Here is a 22753-nt window from a genome sequence, read left to right on the forward strand (position 1 = left end):
CTTACACACGGTCCTTTATTTTCACTTATTTACCGTTGTCAGTTCAACGAAGTTCGCATTCGCATTCTCCGCATCTTCGTTTGCAGAAGTAATGGGATTTCTTTTCCTGCTTTCTGCAAAGCACTATGTTTAATTATTCAGTGGTTTAAAGAGCTGCATCCAGCGTATGTACACACGCTCCTCAACGCTTGTCCCTCGCCACATTCTCCCGCACATTAGGGACAATGGCTGCACACTGGTCTAGTGAACGAACCGGAAGCTAGTCGCAATGATTGCATAAACAAATACATTAAAACTGTACTGTACACTGACATTCCAACACGAATTCCAACAACTATTCGCTGCCAATATTAGCCATCGTTGGTCGAGGGAGGAGTGCATACCATTGTGGTGGCATTTCCGATGCGTCAGAACTAGACACCATCGTTGAATCATCGAGCAAGGGTTGCTCTGCAACTTTTATTCTTACTGATGAAGATTTGTATCTTTTTATTCACACGATGCTTCTATGATGACTCCACTCTGACAGCTGTTGTGCCATCAGTATCACCGAATTCTTCAAGAATGTAAGACGCCATGATTAATAGCCTTCATGTGTGTAGTATCGCTGACTGACCGTAGCTAAGATACACTTCCACCGTGACTAACCGAATGGAAACACGCCCCACTATTTGTTTAATGCTTTCTTTCCACCTTCCACCTTCAGGCGAAGGTGGACAGAAGAATGCAGCCATCACTCATCCGGTATAGCCTTATCATACGTCACAGATCAATATAAGGAAGTTCCGCTTTCTAAATTTGTACTGTAAATTCACTTCTCGCCGGAATCACGCTAGCGTGCGCTTACTGTGCACCAGTCACGTGTCGTTCTATGTCCCGGTTCGTTCCCAGAATATGCTGCAATAAAAAATGGCGGACATCCATTAAAATTCACAGCCCGCAAAATGTTTGCCTCCAGGTTCTGCTGCCATCAATGTACATACGATCGTATCGGAAACTCAATCGGCTACGGGGAATACACGCAACTGAGCCTGCAATTTCCCCAACAACCATGGCGAAACTATGCAAGAAACCGTTACATTAGCCAAGACATGGCGGCAACCACAAACGAATGCCAGCACAAACCCGTCCGATCGTAGCTTGGGATTGGGGTTTATTTTCAGCACTTCTGATCCTGGACGCGAAGCGTTACGAAAACCTGATGTCGGCGGAATGATGCTGCGAAATGGAGAGGAAGACAGCAAACCAACTGATAACGCTCGAAAAGACAGTAAAAGCAAGACCTGTTTGACTGAAGAAAGTTTGACTTTTGTGTTGTTGCTTAGCTCGCGCAGTGTAGAACTGTGGGAACCGTCGTGTCCCTTGGGCGTCTAGCCGACACGCGTAATCCCCATTAGCCCACTGTGCTTCAGTGATCTTACCCAGCGCGACCTTATTCCAGAAAAACATGTTCCCGGTCATCCTGGTTTTTGCATCAGAACGTGTACGTCCACTAGGCCCTACTCGCGTGTACGTGAGAAGAGTAATGGGACAGAACTGCACTTCGGGCAGACAGTCAACATCCCGAGATGCGTCGTGATGGCCCACCGCTAGACAGCCGACAACAACAACAACAAAAAAAAACCCTACTGAGGTGAATCTTGGTGTCGATCGGACGGTTGGGTTTTGAAATGCAATGCAGCACACGCATCAAGCGTGTACGAAGGCCCTCAAGGAAGGCAGGCGAACCTTCTGGCTCGACTGTTTCGGAATGCGACGAAGTCCTCGGTAAGTCGTCAGCGTTGTTCCAGAGCTGACATACGCTGGTGTGGAATGCGCAAACATCGACGCCCGCAAACGGTGTCACCACAAACGGGAACACCGCCCAGCCCCGTTCCCTCCATTCCGATACCTGCGCCCATGGGCGGCGGGGAGCGAGGGGAGGAGGAAAAAGGGAGTTGGAAAGTGAAGCCTTTACGAGGCCTTCTTTCTGGCAAAAGACGATTGTCTGGAGATGGTGTTTTGCTCATTTCCAATTCAAAGGCCACATTCCGTCGCCACATGGGAGAGTTCGCCGCGAAGGAAATGTTTTTAAAGCCTAACATTGCATTTACGTAGCATTTGCGATACAATACTATTGGATGGATTTAAACTAATGTGTGTTCAAACCATTCTGTATTCGTAGTTAGTAATTACTAAGAAGAATGACACCGGACAACCAAACCCGTCAAGAACTGTAATGATCTTCCCGTGTATAGATGAACTGATTGAGTTCTTGGATGTTTAAATCTTTACGTTGAGCACTCTGGGGAACTTTGACTGTGTAAGAACATTGTTAAATTTAGTGCGAAATTTACAATGACAATAGAAAGGCTAACCATTAACTACTCAATCTAAATATCATTCAGTTAAACTGCATGAAGCATATCATATGCTTTGCTTTTGTTTTTTTGTGAAATATTATTCTCCTAGCAATTCAACACTGCCGTAAGGTGCAGCCATACATGCAAATGCAAACGGTGGCCGTTTTGCATTTCCGCTATTCAGTTTTGTGTTGTGTGAAATAACAATGCACAACCCCCAATCGCCGGTATCGTCCCGGGCACACAAACGCCACCCGCATGTGTTCCAGCTGTAAACTGGCCAGAATACAAAAAAAGTATCCATTACAATGTTGTCATCGCTGAGCCAACTTTCCTCGCCCCAACGTTCGCGCGATTTCATCGTGTGATGCGTGTTGCGCGTCCGTGCAACAGCATTTCCTGACCGCGAAAATGAATAACGCTTTCTATTAGCATAACGCACCATTGACATCGGTCAAATGCAGGCAAATGAATCGGAGACGCGTAGAATGTTTGCATTTTGTGCAATCGCAATCTGCCCAGTGCCGTGACGTTGTCGATCATGTCGTCAAACAGGATCAATGGTGACCTCATTTAATCTCCTGCTGTCAACGTAAACATACATCCGTCTACGTTTATTTTTAGCTTATTTAAAAAAAATGAATGGGCTTAAAAATACAAAACAAGAAGAAACCCGCATTGACAAACATTGTAACGGCGAAATGCATTGTTGCGCTGGAGCTGCCTCCCCTTGTTGTGCCCTCTTCGGTGTATATAATGGTACTGGGTTGCAACAAAGTGCTGAGCAATGTGCATTCATCTTCCATCCGCTTCGGTTCGGTGTGTGTGTGTGGTCGCGGATAACAATCGCGTATGAAAGTGGTAATATTTCAACCTTCGCAATTTAAAGTTTCTGGTTGGTGTCGGTCCGCGTGCGTTGAATATGTTTTCACGATACATTAATAATTGACGTTTTCTTAAATATTCGCGAAAACAAATTATATTTAACGAATCTAAAAATTATTTCGATAAAACTTTACTCAAAAAGTTTAAATAAATTTATAAATATAAATGTTGAAAGTGCTTAGTACCGTGCAATTAGGTATAAAATTAAGTACTAAGAATTCACTGCGACTCCGTTTATACGGGTAGTTTATGAACCGGATGACAGTTCATCCGTGCTACTCACAAATGACAGTTCAAAACGGAATCGTTTGACAAATGAGCTACAACAGAATATTCTGACAAACAATAAAGATCATAGTGATAAATTAGTCGTTACAAAAAAAAACAAAATTATTTCAAGTTTATTTTGCAATGATAGTTAATTTCATGTTCAAATCATATTTTCCAACTAATTTATAATATGTCAGCTAGAAAACTAGGCGCAATACTTGAAGAGTATGGCAAATACCTTTCGGGTCATGGACATTAGCTAGTCAGACAAATGACGAAAAAAATTACCAAAACCCGTTGAAAGTTACCCCTGCAAAGAGTATGTATGTTAAGTAGCTCAAGACCTGTCACATTAAATAAATTCGAGAATAAATGTAAAGTTAATATTTTTCATTCTGCAACTCAACTTCAATCTGGAAAGCGCATCATAAAACGACTCCATTTCCATTCCAAAACGCAACCAACGGACATAACAAAATTAAAATAAATCGCTCCCATCCCGATGCGGCGGTCGCCTCAAGCTATTCCCATGAGTTGATCTTGTTTTTTTTTTTGTTATTTTGTTGTGTTGTATTTCACTTTACTACGGCCAAAAACAGGATCTTTCAAAGATGCACACGTTGGAATGCAGTTCAGCCCAGAATGCAATAAACAATCTTACCACGATGTCTGCGTGTTAAGTGTGTTCGTTGAGCGCTAAAATAGCAGGTTCTCTGTTTTCAATAAAAAAATCCCTTCCTGTAGCATGCTTCTTCACTCACCCGAACGGTGGCGGAGCTACTTATGCAAGCCGGCAGTGGAGCATTCGTTAGAATTGTATATGTGAGATTTTGCTCCTTAAACGAGCACATAAAGTCAGTGCATTTGAAACGTTTTATTCATTTTTTTTAAACTCAGAACGATCACCTTTGTCAGAACGATCGCGTCAGTAGACGATGGCGGTAGCGGACGCAAAATCCTGTAAAAAAGCCAAGCCACCCGTGTTTGAAGATTGTCCAACCGGACGGTTCGCGCATCTGTGTGTGCTGGAATTAATGCCACTTAATAATTTGACGCAAACTCGCATACAGACTCTGTTGGCTTGCCGCTTCCTCTTGGCTTGAGATAATTTGTGTCGGAGTTTTGAGCGTCATGCATCGTGCATCACACGTTTGACGGTACGGGTGCGATGGTGGCCATTCATTTCAGTTTGGCTGAGATGGCACAAGCGTTGGAAGACGCCCAAACGGGTATTTTGGGATTTTCGGTTACGTTTGTAAAGACGCACGCCGAGGAGCAGGAAATAGAAATCTACACCTAGTACTACTACTAAACGCTAAGTTAGGAACGGCGTCGTACGGGAAGAGCAAAGTTAAAGAAAAAAAGGGTTTTCATTTACTCTTTCTTCTCTCTTTCCCTCTTACCCAGCATGGTTAGCTTCATTCAGTAACAGCAAGCAGCAGCATAAACCAACATGTTCATGCGTTAACTCAATTCAACTACCATGCCATATTTTTATGAATGAAACCATAATCTTCCAAACCCAACCCCGGTCTACGCCACCACTACTGTCCCTGTTCCTCTGTAATACGATCTTTCCCTCTCGCTTCTTCTAACTTCTAACAACTTTGCATCTTCTCACATCCACTCTCTAATACATCGGATGTAAGCTTGAACACGCGCAGATGTGGCTGCGTTCCACTTTATATGTGTGCAGCGAGTCGACAGCGGCTACCCCGGAAATTGTAGAAATTGTTACATTATTGATAACAAATGTTTACTTTTCTTGCTTTTACGTTCTCCACCGACACAGAACGATTTTTTTTTCTTTTTTGTTCTACACGATCTTAAGTAAGTCGATTCTCACCCCTGGCGCGTTTCGTTGTGCACACAGGAGGAACCCATCAACAAGGTGGCCCCATATTAGAAGCTGATATGAACAGTACTCGCGCTGGCACTGAATGAAACCGTGCAACGAGACGATGCCGATGAATGTACACGCAGTAAAGGAATGGTTCATTCCTGAGCCTTTCTTTAAGAGTATTTAATTTGTTGATGAATAATCATTATTACGTGTTGTTAAAGACAACATAACCTTACGATTTGTTTATAGAATCGACTGTTTTCTAGGTATTTCATCTTAAAACGATATAACTTTTCACGCTGAATTTCCGCTTTAATCCTTGTATAACAGTGTAGAAATTTGATTTACAGTCGTTGCCGCTAAATTTTTTCTCGTAGTCACAGTTCATTTCGCTAGATATTGTGTACATACACAAATGTATGAATGAGCTACCAAAGTGCGTGACTAAGAGGCAAAAAAAAAATGGTGGCTACGAGCTAAAAATTGATGGTAACTGTCAAAAATTAGTGATTACGAGATGATGCCTACTGTCAAAAATTTAGCGGCAACGACTGTAATAAACAACAGTGCGTCAACCCGTTAATCCGTGCTACTCAGAAATGACAGCTCCATACGCGAGTTGACAAATAAACTCCTGTAAAGGCTTCAATTGTTTCGATTCAAACTGGCCGTTACGAAAAGTATAAATTATTGCCATTGTTTGAACTGTTAATCGTTAAATAATATTGGTGATCTTTCATGTGACTGTGGTACATGGCATGGTAAAGGAACTATCGGTGTCGGTACCCTTGCTACTTTCGTAAAGAAGGCGCCACCTTTTTGGCGCCATTGGCTTCTTGCGACTACACAGTAACACATCAGTAATGTTTACAATTCTAGAAATTCGCACTAACGATAACGGGTACCCCGGGCAAAAGAAGGTGCAGCTGTCGACTGTTTCTTCTTCTAATCTATATAGACGATTATACACGTCGTACATTACTTCACAGCCGAACAAACAGCCATTCCGTTTGGCTTATTAAACGACAGTTTATGCTCGCTACTAATCATCTCCTACTGGGTGTAGCTTCCTGCTAAGGTGATATGATGCATTTTTGGCCAGTTTTTTCTTTACGCCGATTTGAAGATTTCTTACCTGAAATGAGAAAAAGAGGAAAACAAATGCATTAGATAAATATAATCATAGGTACGATAAGGTATGTAGTCACATTGAGCAATGTTGTTGTATTCACATTTCTAACCCGAATTTCTAACGATTAAGTAACAGTCCCAAATTGGAACAATATGTCAGCGTGCCTTTCTTACGCAATGCTATTTACACTACTATGGGGGAAAAACAAGTTGAAGACCATCAATTAATAGGCACAATGCGATATGGCCAATAGTGGTTCGAAGGAAATCTGCAGGAGCCAAAAATCAAGACTATGTGTAAATCACGCTTAAGTTCAAATAAAAATAGTAGATTGCTTGTGCAATAATGTACCACAAAGTAGAATAAAACAGGACACTTGTTCTAAAACAATAAACATTGTACAGTACATTACGTATCATCCGTGTTATCCGTTTATCCGGCCTCGAACGATTATCCATTGGCACGGATAAAGAGCGAGCCACGTTAGTAAGTCAAATACTAATCAGAAGAAGAATCTCATACGACGTTCAAGAAAACATACCTCAGTGGACGTGTGGGTGACGTTACAAAAGTGTTACGCGTGCCGAACTGTTGATATTGTTCATATCGGCTGTAATGGTGGTTATTACGAGTTCTGCTATTGGCGTTCTGCGTTGTATGCGAATCCAAATATTGGTACCGAGGCCAATAAGTTTCAATCGTCGATACTATCGGATGTCCATAATCCAGCGCAGGACTGTGATACTCTGATATCGGTTGGTATTGATACTGTTGTTGTTGTTGTTGTTGTTGCTGCTGTTGCTGTTCTGGTTGGTACTGATGATGGGCCATATTAACATCAACCAAGTTTGCAGAAATCGATTCAATCGGAACCGCACGTGACTGTATGATTTGTGAGCCACACTCTTTAGGACAATCATGCAAAAGCTTAATCAAAACTCCCTGTGGCGGGTGTCTTCCTCCCTATGTGGAATGGCACATCAGCAATAAAAAAAGAACACTCATCAGTTACGTGCACCACACGCACCACTCTCTTATCGCAACCATGTATTGTAACCAGCCAACAAGATAGATGAACACGGTGGTCCCAGATTGCTAGTCGAAGGACAGCTACAATGTTGCAGACGACAACAACACAACGGCCAGTTAGCGGAAAATCAGGTCACTGCTTTTCTAGTGCTCTTCGCAAGCCGTGGGTTCAATGTTTACACTTAAACGCCATCGCCGAAGTACTTCAACACAACAAACGTCACAGTGCAACTGACACTAGCGCGGAAGCACACTCACACTAGGAACATGGCGCGAGATTGTTTTATTTTGCGTTTTGGGGCGATAGAAACGGGTTTTATCAGTATGAACCGCATCCGTACCGGGAGGGAGGCATAAAAGCGCCGGACATTCCACTGAGATTATGGTATCAAGCGTATACTCTTCTGTTTGCTCCTGTCTAGAGCGAAATAGCTGCTTATAGTGTATTAGCTGCTGCGAGAACGGATGCACTACCGAATGCGTCAATATGGTCTTCCATATGGTGCCACGCGCTTAGCCGACCATGTGTCATCGTCAGTTGCAAACAGGTGAACTATTGTGTGTCGTTCTAAAACGTTAGAAATTCTGCCCACTGACACTATTTACCGCCCGGGATACGCACACAAACAAGCGCCTAATTGTCCGATTGTATGTCAGTAATTAACGCGCTGACACGTAGTATAAGCGATAGTACAGCTGAAGCCTGTACGCGATATGTCAACCTAACCGGCGCAAACACACGGGACCACTGGTGTGTGACGATGATGGCGGTGACGATGATGCGACGTAATGCTCCCGCGGATTGGTATAAGCAACACCACTACACGTGCTTTATTGAACGCACTGGGAACAGACATGTGAGCAGATGAGTGCACTGTGAGATTTTTGTGTTGTTGCACTCGAAGCTGAACGTATAACCCCGAAATCAACCTGTGCGTTGTGTTTGTGGGAGAGCAACGAACCGCACCGTTCACTCATACCCACACGCATGTACTTTTGCAACCGCACCAACACGACGATGTACGCACAGGCGATAACGCCACGCCAGTTGACAGTATGCCAGTTGGATCGAATGGCGGAACGGCAGCGTGACCAAGGAAGGAGTGACGCGGCAAAGGGTGAGCTTAAATTGACTTTGCAAGCAAAACTATGCTTGACGATCGCACACATGCAGGCGCTACTTGAACGATAAATAAATCAACATAATTCATCATTATAACTCTACTGGCGCACTCACGTCAAACGGGGCAGCGCACACCCCATTAATTTGTTCGGAATGTTCAGTAACACGATGGCCCGCAAAACTGCTGAGTGTGCACTGAGGGGATGCATCCACTCCACCCCCGTACAGATTAAACCTTGCTCTGGCGGATGTACAATCGGCTGTATGCAGAAGCAAATGATTGGAAATATGCTGACGTTCGGCCACACATAAACACGCGTTAAGAATCGTATCGTACTTGCGCGCTGCACTGGTCGAGCGGTTGATATTCACTTTTGATAGGCTTGTTGTAGGCTCATGTAGGAAACACACAACCGGAAGGAACCGGAGATGATGTAAGCGTCCTTTAAATACCCACGCAACGCCGCGATGGAAATAATAATGTTTTCACCCAGAAAAATGGCTTCCCACGACGCCACCGGCGAAAGGAAAAGAACGCGAATGCGCGCTAAAACACACTCAAGCGCACCGGACGGCCACTCATGGCAAACTGCAACGGCGACGTCGATGCAAAGTGCGATTCGCAATAACATTCCCCCTCCACGGAGAGTGTGTGGGAGGGGGGGCTTTGGGGAGTGAGCGGCGAAACCGGTCCAAGGTACGCCACGCCACAAAGCTCCCGCGTTCGTGTCTGTCCACCGGACGTTCTGATTTCGGTGATGTAGTGGTTGTAGGGGGTAGTAGTAGTAAAAACCACGAACTTTGATTTGCACAACGTGAGAACCGATAATGCTGCGCGGCCACACATCATATTGAGAGCGATCTTTCCGAGGTTTATACCGCGTAAACTGCCTGGCCGGGGGAAACAGAACAGCTCTAGGCAAGGATCAACTTACGGATCGTAAAAGCTTCAACAGCGGATAACTGGGGAGAACTTCAAACATGTTTTTAGGAAGTCTAATGAGTTAAGCATGCGTTTCAGCAAGAGATCTTGAACTTTAGTTTGAACTTGAACGATCATTTCCTTTTTCCAGACTTATACCCTTCTTACCTTTTGCCTTATATTCAAAACACCATTCTCTACTCTTCAAAACACTGTTTATGTACAATTTCCCTATCGTTTCCCATTCATTTTCCTGATTTTACAATACAAAAATAAATAAATAAATAAATAAAAGCAAAAAAATAGATTCACAAAATGAAACGGTAATATTGTTCCCATGGACCAAATTCAGCCTGTAATATTTGCTGCCACCGATTTTGAAGTGATGATCTGTCAACTCGCGTTACAAGCTGTCACTTCACAGCTGTCACACTTCACACTTCAGCTGTCACACTTAGTAGTACGGATAAACAGACAACCCGGTTGAAAGGTAATCGTAAAACATCGTTACAGTATAATCGGTTACTGGTTTATCCGCGTGTTTTTCGCACGCATTTAGATTATGTTCAAAAATAATATCTTAAGTTTTTAGCATATTCAACATTTTTTTTATGATTAGAACGAACAAGAGTATCTTATCTGAACCAAACGTTCATTTTAAATCGATTTTACACGCACATCCAAACACAAAATCTTTTTTTATGAATGGAAGCTAAATTATAGTAAACACTCATGGTTTTACATGGTGCATCTCTAGCTGTTATAACACTTCCTGCAATGCCTTTTCCATTGATGTACCAATAATTGTTCAACAAGGGCGCCCTTGAATGTTTTGCTATTATTTTTTTTTTGGGAAACATTTCACCAACCAAGTGCATAAGCGCTTGCATGTGCATCCTTTTTGTTGCGAAACTCAGACAGACAGAGAGGGAAAGTGAGAAAGTGAATGCATCCTCACACAACGCATACGGTCAAACCTACCCATCGATAGTGTTCCGACAAAAAGGACGAAACTGCAACTTAACAAGGGTTGATTTGTCGATGGGCTGGAACAAACCCTTCCACGGCCAACTGTTGCAGTTTAAAGGCGCACATCATTGTCTCTCGATAACCCCCTTCACCCCTCCCCCTCCTCCTACCCACTCTTCTCCCTGTAGCCGTGGCGAGTGGTGCGCGAACACAGCATATGTCCTTTTCGATCCTCCCCGCCGGTTCGCCTTCAACCCCCGCGGTTACACAGGAACGCATTCACCCCTTTCCGGGCGGGAAATGGCAGGAATAAAAAGGGGAAAATTGCATTGCAAATTGCACCAGCGGGACCTGTTGCATTCGGCAAATACCGTCATTACGCGGCGCACGGGCACTTTTGCTCTCATTCATGCGGTCTCGTTTCACCTCTATTTCCCCCATCTATTAGGCCCACACACACACACACACATACTGTCCTAGCCGTGTGGATGAATAAAAATTGCTCCGCCCTCGGAAAACACCTTCCACCACTCTGCCCGCAACCGGGTCGTGCGATGATGTTTTGATAGATGGGATACATCCACACGCACGCACACCAATTGCATGCATTTTAGCGAACACTCACCCAAAAACAACACCCCAAACAGGTGCATCGATGCAGTTGCATCATCGTGCGGCGGTGAAAGAGACAACGCGCAACGGTGATGAAAAAGGATCATGCGCGTACGGGTTTATTGCAGCTGCATTAGCACAAAACAATCAGGGGAAAAATCTTGCCAATGCAGTTACGCTCTTGAGTGCATTGTTTTTGTTTCTTTTCTTTTTTTTTGTTGTACACTGCGTGAGATTGGGATAGGCGGAAGGGGGTTTACGGACCACCGGAATGTGGAACGTTCATTCATTCATGAGCGCCATCATGTGAAGGTATGTATAAAACAAGCGACGATAATTAATAAATTAGGCATTAATATTAAGCAAACGTTTTTTTGTACGGTCAACTAAATGAGAAATTTTCAATGTCGTGCCAAAATCGTCATGTTCGGGAAGATAAACGTTCTGTGGGAATCAAATGAACAGCGTCGCGTTTAACGTTCTCTGGTACGCGGAGTGGCAAAAGCCAACCGACAATAGACGCAATCATGCATTCAAACATCGCTAATTGTCCAGAAATTGAACGTTGCTTGCCTAATCAACCACCATTAAGCTGATCCATTAGATTGCAAACTGTAATAAATCGTTTTCCGAAACCAAACCTAACCTGGGGAAGCCACCGGAATCGGTCGTCCTGCGACACTGTCGCATGCCGCTTTTCCCCGAGGCAGGTTTCTCAACTTGCTGGCGAACCGCTTCGTTTGCTGGTTGAATTATTGCCCATCCACAGACAGGAAAGGAACAACCGCCACACAACATTTGCATCGTGCAGCGTACCACAGGGTTTTGCTGAATGAACCCGCCGGGTACAGCGCCCCTGCCCTGTTTCTCCTTCGGCGCGCCGGTCATGCTTCGGCGGAACGCCGAATTTTGGCAATTAATAAGAAATTGCTCGTCCACGGTCAAACCCCAACTGGACAGCGCGGGCACGGTGGGATACGGTGGAAGGTATGCCGGAATGCTGGCGGTACTTCCTTTTTCGTTAATCTTGCCTGCACTTGGAACGTAAATGGGAATGTAGGGCGAACGATCGCACACACTGATCCCGAACGAGCCTCACCGATGGAGAAATATGTAGGGCGAAAACAATTTCGGCAAGCCAAATTATGGATCCGCAGCAACACACAATGAGCAATTGGCACAACAACCGCGGTGGCAGAATTGCAGTGGCGAAGCGAACCGAACAGAACACAGCACGCCAAACGTGTACGCGAAATAAAGGAAGGAAATGAACACACAAACAGGAAAACCGGCAGGAAACGAAAGAGAAGCAATTTTCCTGCGCATTAGAAGGAGACGGAGCGCATGGTACGGTCTAAAGGAGAAAGCAAAATGGCACTACGAACGCGAACAGAACAGATAGACACAATGGACAGGAACACGGTGGTGAAGTAAGAAGAGAAAGCTTAGAATTAGTGCAGAAAAGAGTTGAGAAAAAAACTAGAAAACAGAGAGACAGAGGGAGGCTGGCGAAATGCAAAGACGCAGAACATAAAAATAAGAAAAGATAAACGCAAACACATACATACAGCTTGGCGCAACATACAGACACATACACATGGCCAAAACATGAGGCAAGGAACAACACGAAAGACGCTGCCCCTTCCTTGCTGGCTGTTTGACAAGCGCAGCCCAACAAAACAACGAAAAAAAAGAAGGTATAACCACCGATTCCCTCCCCTTTGCTCACTCCTTCCTACTTTGCAACGTACAGAAGAAACAGAAGAAGAAGAAAAACACGCATGCAAGCAAAACCCCCTTTTTCTAACATCCCATCACAATTCCCGTCACAATGCGCCTTGTAGAACATTTGTATGAATAATAATCGAAAAAATGAGCCCAAAAAACCCCTCCTCCGCCCGTCCGCCTATTCCTGCCGCGCCGGTGGTAAAGGTAGGTTGAAGTAAAAACAGGCCGCAATCAGGAAGGACCGGCCGAAAAATTGAAAGGAAACCATGGACGGTGGAACCTCAGCTGTGAAAGGGGATATGGGATGCAGAGGGGCAGAAGCGGAAGGCAAACACATTTCGGTCGAATAGAATAGAAGTAGAATGAGTGAACTGGCCGACCTAGAATGGACAGTGGACAAACCGTGCAGAAGATGGGACTGTTCGGTACAAACGAATGAGAGCATGAGCGAAGATAATGTTAGGATCCTTGCACAATGAACGAACTAATCAGATTGTTCTAATAGCTCCGGTAGATCGGCTGGACTAGATAGATCTTTCGAAAGTATTTTCTAATTTGTTTCTATCCTTTCTTTTTACTTCCTGCTCTATTTCATGCTGTTTACCGATTTTTCTACATGATTAAGTTCGATGGATATGCAAAAAGGTATCTTTTAATTTCGTAATCTGTTTTTAGCTTTTACTATGATTTGTGTTTTTTAACTTTTTTATCCGTTAGTTTTAGTACAATTTTGGGCAACTTTTGTTTTTTTGTTTTCACATTTGCACATTTTAACTGTCTTTTAAATAGTTTAACCCTTCCATCTAGTTGATTGCTTATCATTTATAGTGCATGTAGCAAAATTAACCCATTTATCAACTCTACTTTTTATCTTTTTGCTAAAACTTTATATGTTTTTCTAACTTTGCAAAGCGATTCAAATAGACTTTACTTAGTTTTAGTTAAATAGATGCTTTTTAAAGCTTTTTTATATATTCAAACAAACTTTCTATAACAATTTGTAACCATTGTAGTGTTTTAGTCTGTACGTGAAAAGTTCTTTATATTATTATTATGTTTTTTTTCCATCCAATGTGTATAAAAATTGAAATAATACGTGCCCCATCAACAGAATGTTTTTCAAAATAATTTATCCTTCAAGCACGTAATTTATCACGCATGCCTTCGAAATATTTAAAATTTCGTTGTGAGATTGAACATTGTTTGTATCTTCCACAGCAGAGAATCATGCTTTAGCATCATGAACTCCACAAGTTCTTCAGGGAATTGAATTGAACCCCGACCTCTATGAACCCATTGTTTTCTACTCACAAACCAGAACGAATATGCCCAACATCGCAAGTTCCTTGGTTTTCAAATGGGAATTATTTTAAGTAGCTGCATCAGAATCCAGAAATCCAAAAGCTCGTTCGGCGAAATTTTGCTCGTTGAAAGAAGTATTAGCATAACGCTAATCTTGACCCTAATTTTTAATCTCGTTTTCATTTCAAATGTTTTACTTACTGCATTGTAGAAACTTCTGTCTAGTTTCAATGTATAGTACTGTTTTGAAGTATCATAAACATTTTTTCCTCAATGCTTACCTAAAACGAAATGAAAGATAAAAATCACATTAAGCACTATTTTCACAAATCAACATGATTAAATCGGGTGAAAATATTGTTCATTTATCAAACTACAAGCTACCCTTGCCTTGCTTGTCTGAATACCACACACACACACACACAATACACACATCCATTAAAGTGTAGACCTCATGGAGTCGTTGTAACGTTCGAAAAGGTTAGCGATGTGCCCAAAATCGAATAACAAAAAAGCTTCCAACGAAGAAAACCTGGCACAAAACGGTGATTTTCCGTTTTTCGATTACGGCGCTTTTCCCATTTTTGCACAGACTTTTATCTGACATACTGTCCGCCTCCGCTACCCCTTTCACTGTTCCACTCCTCAGCACTGGCCGTTGAGGTTAATGAACCATTAGTTTTCTCGAGCAAAGGGAATGGGGTATTTTAACTTGGTATACTAATTTTCGATGCTCTCGTGTAAGTGTTAGTGGCAAATTTGAACTAGCGGTATTTAATGGGTTTTATATCAAATAAGACTGCTTTCCTTATTTGAACGCATACTAAAAGATGGATACAAATTAATTAAATACTTAAAGTTAGTACAAAAAATCATCAAGAATAATTCTCTTGTGTACCGAATTGTTGTCTTCGATAACTTTCAAATAATACTTGCAGCAATAAACGAAACAAAAAATGCTGGAAAACTCCCGAGAAGTTTCTTCCCAACAAAACACAGCGGGACAATAAAAAGAGCCAGCCGGAACGGAACGGAAGGCAAAAAATATCCCGTTTTTCGCTGAAGCAGTACGGTTCATGAATTTCGAATATCTCAACCTACAATAAAATCACTGACCATCGTCTCATCTCCCCACACGAAAAAAAACACAAATCACACACACGCACACAATCGCCTTACATTAAATTCCCGATCTGCTCACGGCCAGTTGTGGTGAAGTATGGGGCCCCAATAAACAATTATGCAATGACTCAATTCATTGCCCAGCACTTCTTTTACACTTTACTTAATGAACTTTTCTTTGTGTTTTCCTCGTTACGAACTAAATCAAGATGGACCACAAAGCGCAGGAGGACTACTGTTACAACCCCCAAAACGTTATCCCCTCCCGCCCATTAATTGGAATCGGACAATCGAAGCATATCGAACTTCGTTTTGGGCCAAAGCTGTATTGCCTCAGCGTACGATCAATTAGTGGAAATGCGGCCAGTGAAATAAAAATCAACATTAAACTTTCCTTTCCGGTGCGGGCGAATCGTTTGCGATAAACGTTTGCTTTGGCGAATTGAGGCGGGGAAAACCGGCACGGGTTGAATATTAATTAACAACATATCAACCACATCAGCACAAGACGTTACAATAATAATGATGGGTGCTTTCTTCCCGTGTTTGTATTTTAAAAAACTGCTGCACCTTCTTGCAGTTGCTTTGGAGGTTCTCGGCACGGAGCAGCGAAAAAAAAATGAAACAAATACCGATTTATCACACTTTCCTTCCTTCAGCCTCGAATCAGTCTCTTGTAACAATCCGATCCGGAAAGGTCATCACGGATTTTCTACAAAAGAAGAAAGGGTAAAGAGCACATATTCCTGCAGAGGAGCTTCCCTGCTGAGGTTCGGGGTTTATGAACGCGTTTTTTTTTATTCTTCCTTCTATGCCTGCTCGCGCTAATTGTGCATCACCCTTCCGGGAATGTGCGCTACTTGCGCGGAGTGCATTTTGCTTTGCTTCTGCTTTTCTGCGACGGCAGCAGCCAGGGGTAAACCAGCAGCCGGAACGCGCGCCAGCACCTGACGAAAAGCAACGGCAGCCCTGGTCTCGCTGAATAGAGACCCGGAACGCATCGGGCAGGATTATTGGCGTTACGCTATGCACCCGGTTGTGTGACCAACACGCTGATGCATTTCTCTGCTCTGGGCACCGACCTAGCCCTCTCATCTGCTGCTTGTTAGCCGATGGTTAGGCAGGTCGTGAGATTTTGTTATGGTGGTATGAGAGCGTTTCGATGAGCGGTTCTTGCCTCGCGGCTAACAAGGCTAGCTGCTGGTTGGGGAGATAACCTTTTATCAGGTTTGTACCAGGGCGTAGCAGACATTCTGAAGGGCTTTCACGCATTTAACGTTATCCTTCAGTAAATGTTTAAGACTCATGATGCGTAAATCCCTTTCATAACGTATGCTCCCAAACAATTAGTTCTGAAAGTACTTCCTTACGAGGAAATTGACACAGCTGATTGAACATTGAATCATTTGTTTGGTTTTGTAGGAGATGGAAGTTATATAAAATATTATGCAAAAATGTTACAAATACGACGTGAAAATTCGTATATTTTTAGTACGAACTTTAGCACAAAGAAATACAATATTGATGGTGGCAACTCTTTATTTCTGATCACTTCCAAAAGCGTTGATCTAATTCTTATCCATGCGCTCCGAAATGAATTGCATTTTTTACATCTATTGTGCAATTGTTTTGTATTAATGTTCTTCACATATTTACAAAGCAACAGATAAATTCATTTAACATTCATAAAACATAGATCTGTATAAATCGCTAAATAGTAGAGGGTCAGATAACTAATCGAGCATTTTCCCTTAACAGATAAGAACTCGTTTGGGAACCTCACGTTATAATTTTTTAGAGAAATTCGATTAATGTTTTAACTCGAAATTTTCTTAATTCGTATACTATTATCCTGGCTATGCTAAAAAACAGGACATTTTTTTCCAATTGACTCGAAATTTATATTATTTGTACTAAAAATCCACCAAAACAAAAACATGGAAACACATGTTAAAAACTGCTTTACTGTTCCATTATGGTAATAAAAATTTACGCTATTTTGCTAAACCTAGTGAAACCAGGACGGTATTATTGTTCTGCACAAGACAGTATAACTTTCAAGTAATTATGTTTATGCTTGTTTTATGTACTGAATGCTGTCTTAAGGGTCCTGCCACCCGTTCAACCAAGTCTACAGGCTCTGGTGTACATTCTCTGTCTCGCACACAGGGAGGTTTACTTTCCATTCCCACTAGTTGCTCTAGAAGAAATCGTTAAAAGGACCCACAGCATACAGTTCTTCGTCGTTAGCTGTCGTTACTGGCCACTTCCCTTCTCTCACTGGTCGAAATATCTCAAGGATCTGCCTGTTAACGTTTACCATTGGCACCTCCTGCATCGGAGTATAAATCGATCCCTCATCGATTATGCGATTTCCTTCCTTTGTGTGCTCTTTCTGCTGGACGCAATTACTGCCAGATGTCCGCTTCACAGCAAACCGTACGAGCTATCGTTAGGAGAGTTATCCTTTCAGTCGCACAACGCTTGCATATCCAAGTCCAAGCAAGGTAGTGCCAATATGATACTCACGTAGGAAAAGCTTGTACAATTTCCCATTCACGATACTGACTTTCAAATCGCAATTTCAATCGCAATGATGATCTCTTGCTTCAGTGTCGGAAATTTCCTCTGAGTAGCGGGTATTAAAAATCGCTCCTGCATCTATCTCTAATCCCTGTCCATCTTGACCCATTCGCACATCGCTCCCGCCCCTAAAACAACGATTCCTTTCGACCCGAAAGGTAACATCGAAAACGCATCGCTTTTGCATATCTTTTTCCGTGCGATCCCCCTTGCCAGATAGCAGATAGTGAACAAATTTGGACAACAAACCTTTTCTGACTGGTCACCTTCGGTGCTCGTGATAATCTGGAACAGGAAATCGTTTCACCCGTGCACAGCCAGGATGGCGGGAAAAAGGGGTAGGAGTGCGCGCGCATAAGAAGCTGATCATCCTTGCGAGAGGCGCGCAAGCGTAAGGGAAAACCCCAACAGCGGAAACAACACGACCAGAAACCTAGGGAAGCTAACTAGCGTGCGCTGCCGTGTTAAGCGGCAAAAGGGATATGCAACGCGCTCCGGATGCGTACGTGTAGAACAACGGGCACACACGAAAGATCACTCGCCCGTTCCGATCCAGTGCCAAAATTTGATGAGAATCTGTCCAATTTCCATCACGTACGTTTTCCACCCGGTCCTCGTACCCCCGTGTACCTCTGCCGACTCGTCCACCCCTGTAGCCAACGTGTTCGTATGGATGCTCAGGAACGCTGAGAACGTACGCGCACCAGTGCGGTTCGCGCATCCGTAAGAAACCCGTTGCCATGTATCCTCTTTCCTTGGCTGTGCAAGTGTGCGTTTGCGCGTACGGATCACACACAAACCAAAACTCACCACCGGCTGGACCAAATTTGGTGGCAGTATTTCGGCTGGAAAGGATTTTGGCCAAAACCGGAGGTCCCGAATGTTTGCTGAAACACCGCCGATTCCCCCTTGCGGAAGCGGATCATCGTCGCCGGGAAAGGGTTGAGCGGGATGGCTATAGAGCGTTGTACGGCAAGGATATCTGTTTCCTGGAGCATGTTCGAATGATGCCCGAGGGAGGTGGCTAACGAAGGGGAAGGGGGGGCAGGGGGAAGGAGGACAACGAAACATCGGACCTTTGCGATCCTGCAACGAGCGATGATTGACACTTGAAGCATAATTCGTTTCCCTTTCTTTAGAACATGGAAAACGAGCTACCCTTTCTCTATTGCCTTCCCACTTTAATGTGTTCTCCTTTTTCGCTCTCTCCCTATGTTATATCACTTTTAATGTTTGTTCTTCGATTGTTTAATCTTGGATTTTTTATAAAATGTTTACTTTTGTTAAAACACCCAAAAATAGGTGTTTTTTCATTTATTTTCATGAGGAGGTCTTTGAAGAAGGTTTTAGTTCCAATAGGCTTCTTAATAATAATAGGTAATTACCATTTTTTACCAAAACTGAGAAACTTTACAATTCAAACAAAGTGATTACAATGGATTAATATTTTAAATACTAACCAAAAAACATTTGCCATCATTTAAGATTAGTATTTTAGTAGGTCGTTAAGCCAAGAAGAAGATTCAGTATATTAAGTGAATTGAATTGATCATCAACTAAAAACCCTTTATATGTGCACACTAAGGTGGCTGCGATAATAATAATAATCGAATGATTGACAACAATTTTCCACTGCGATATCTCCTATTAATTATGATTCGCTTATTAGTACTTATATACTCCCCTGATACAAAAGCAAATACTAACGCCTTTACTTTTACACACAGTTATGTCGGCCAAGTCTATACACCTTGGTTTATTAGTTAATGTCACTTTTTCGATAAAAGATTCGAATGGGTTGAACTCTTTATGAACAGCACTACTAACGACTACTTAACAAATTGAAGAAATTCTTGTACGTACTAAAAACGATCAAGATATCGGAAAAGTATAGCCATTGTACTAAAACGAACAAATAGTAATAATAGACATGTTTGGTTATTTGAACTCGATACAGCTTAACCTGGGTGATTGTTGCGTATCGTTACTGTTGAGATTCGTGGTCAGTTATGAATTCCGTTTAGTATCTTCGGAACCCGACAGTAGGTAGTGAAGAATGAATCCGTATGTACCGTGTCTCGATTAACCTGAGACAGTGATAAAAAATGCTACAAACCATAACGCATCCAAAACGTGTGTGCTTGCAAATTCTTTTGCGCTCAACAAGCCACACTAAGCACATCGTTACGGGCACTAGCGAGTTGCAATTTAAAAAACCCAGCCAAATCATAACACCGCACACGAACGAGTGTGACCACAGGAGATGGGGAGAGGGGACATAAGAAAAAACATAATCCAATCTTCACGTTAATTCCCTCGAGCGCTATCAGACCGGAGCACGGAAAGAAGGAACCAGTGTCAGTTTGGCTTTCCGTTGCATTTTTCCCGGGAAACGGGAAAAAGTGCACCGTGCAGGGGTTGCCAGGCTCGTGGCGTAACGATATTCTGTGTCGCGGTGGGCTCCGCTTACATAACACACGTGTTGTGTGCGGGGCGTTCCGAGGTGGATGGGTTTGGGTCGCTTGTTCGGGACAGGATGGATCATATTTTTATGCCATCGGCAGCACCAAACTGCAACGTGCATTTTTCGTTACGCCGCAGCTCCTGGAAAAGGTGAGCCAACGTTAGAATGTGCTGCGGATGCACTTTGCTTGCAATGACAATCCGTAGACATGGCCGTTGATGCCGGCAGAGTTGGGGTGTTGGGTTTTTAATTTACCAAGTATTACCGCCCGACCGTTAAAAAAATGGAGCTCAATGTCCATTGAAGGTCAGCATTGCAGCAGCACCTCCACCAGCGCTAGGACCGATCGCGAACAGCTTCCTTAAGGCTCACGATCAACCAATTTCGCACGCTGAAAAGCTGTACGTTCAATCGTCCCTGGAAGAGCATTTGTCGGAAACTTTAAATCTTACCCAGCGTGTTAACGTTTCAAGGTGAACTCCTCTTCTGCCGGTGGCCGCGTGAACGCTGGAGGAGGATACGATAGCAACGCTAAGCAACAGCAGCAACATACACACAACAAAAAAAACTACAAAATTCGCGGAAGGATGCAGTATGCAGCGCCAAGCTTCATCTTCTACGCTCGATACAAGAAAACGAGCATTAAGCGAAGTAGAAGCTCGAAGAATCTCTCAAGGTTCGCATCCGAACGCTTCTCCCGCCGACTGGACGTACGCAAGGAAGTCGATAAAAAGGAACCTCTTCCCGCGCATTTTCAAACTGGAACGTTTTTTGTTATTTCGCCCAATTCGTAGTCGTTGTTGTGGTTGCCGTTTGTCTGTCGCTGCACGAATCATTCCAAACGTTTCAAGGTTAGAGTGACTTCTTGCTACACAGCCGTTGGCTTCCATTTGGCGAGGTTAGCAAATCCTGTACGCAACGAAGGCTGTCCCAAGATGCACACCGACGAAAAGGGAAGAACGAATGATAGTAAAAGTGGTGCAACCGGTGCACGAGGTTAGTCGAAAATATTGCAAAGAACCGCCAAAATCCTGCCCGGCCGAACGAAACGCAGTGGTGGTGCGGGAAGGTGTTGGCGGTTCGTTTTCTTCGCTACTGTTACTGCACTCTGTTTTGTGTGCCTCTGGTGCAGCGGCGTCCATCCAGACCGAAAGCGATGATCTCGGCGAAGCGTAGCAGGGAAGAAAATCGATTCCCAGTGTGCGCTCCCCAAAGCTCCGGATTCACGACGGATTTCGGCAGCTCGCCAGCCGGCGTTAGCCAGACGAACAGGAAATGAACAGGTGATAAATGTAAGCCATCGTCTCGCGATGCGTGTCTGGGGTTTTGGGTATCTTTTTATTAATGCCTCTCTGCGTCTGAAGTGTCTTCTTTGCCGTACTGCAGACTAATGCATGGCAGTTGGAGGGAAAATCTTGAAATACTGCATTGGGTGGGAAATCAAGAACCTGACATGTGTGTTGTGTTGAAATCGCTTGAAAGCGTTAGCTGCGAACGGTGCCATTGGTACTTGTTCGGATTATTTCAATCCCAGTCGTCCATTCTCTAACTTGGCAGGATTTTCACGGCAAAACAGTAAAGTGACGTACCGAATGTCTTATACTTTACTACTTGGGAGTAGTTTTTAGTAGGTCAGTTTTTAGTACAATACAAGTCATCAACCTTTACCTTTTCTTTAATGCCACAACAACCTCAAGCAGTCTAAGCTTTCTATGACGTTATTTATCCGTAGCAGAATTGTCAATTCTGCGGACGAGGGATTGCGAAATGTAAAGGATGTTTAGTACTTTTTTAGTGCAAAAATAGCAGTTGATTGAACAACTTGAATTACCACAAGATGGCGCCAGCGTTCATCATTGGGTGAGATTAGTAGAGAAATCAAGAATTGATTGCAATTCTTAAACAATTTAAGAATAAGTCCAGAAACAAGCAACCTACAGGATGACATTTAAGTAATGATACTTTGCTGCATGGAATGTAAGATCGCTCAACCTCATCTAACCGTCCATTTTTCTAACGCCTGCGTCAATAAATCATCGTCGAACGTGGCACCCTAATGTGGTGCTGTTTTATATTCAATTTAAAGTCCAGACATCTCCTCCTCAAAGATCTTCTGAAGATCACTATCGATCAGAACAGAGAAGGCTTTGGGAAGGCTGCTGGGTGTTGGTGGTGATCTTCATCCTTTTCAGCTTTGCCCCATCTTCGCCGAGATTTTTGATGCATAAAAAAGGTACCGTTAAAAAAAAGGGGGCCGATGTTATGCCGCTGGGTTCCGCTTGGGTCTTGCTTCCCAGAAGCCCCGAATCTTCGACCGTTGGATCCTTCCAGGAAAGTTTAACCATTTGAGACCGTTCCAATTCGGTTTTGATGTTTTGCTTAATTGAAACAGAGACAATTAATTATTTTATTTCAGCCGGTCTCCTT

The 22753-nt window shown here is 43.3% G+C and overlaps 1 protein-coding gene across 6 annotated transcripts in view; it reads right to left on the reverse strand.

Moving 5' to 3' along the window:
* The window catches only part of LOC128310406 (insulin-like growth factor 2 mRNA-binding protein 1), a 64770-nt gene that overhangs the window by 14510 nt on the left and 27507 nt on the right, over window positions 1–22753 (reverse strand). The window contains exon 1 of one of the 6 annotated variants that reach the window (XM_053047037.1): window positions 7014–7591. The exons of the other annotated variants lie outside the window; for them this stretch is intronic. Coding sequence (XP_052902997.1) covers window positions 7014–7303 — 290 coding nt within the window. The 5' untranslated portion in view covers window positions 7304–7591. Of the gene's footprint in view, window positions 1–7013; window positions 7592–22753 lie in introns of those variants that run through there. 6 annotated transcript variants of the gene reach the window in all.

This window comes from Anopheles moucheti, chromosome 2 (assembly GCF_943734755.1).
Source record: "Anopheles moucheti chromosome 2, idAnoMoucSN_F20_07, whole genome shotgun sequence".
Lineage (NCBI taxonomy): Eukaryota > Metazoa > Arthropoda > Insecta > Diptera > Culicidae > Anopheles > Anopheles moucheti.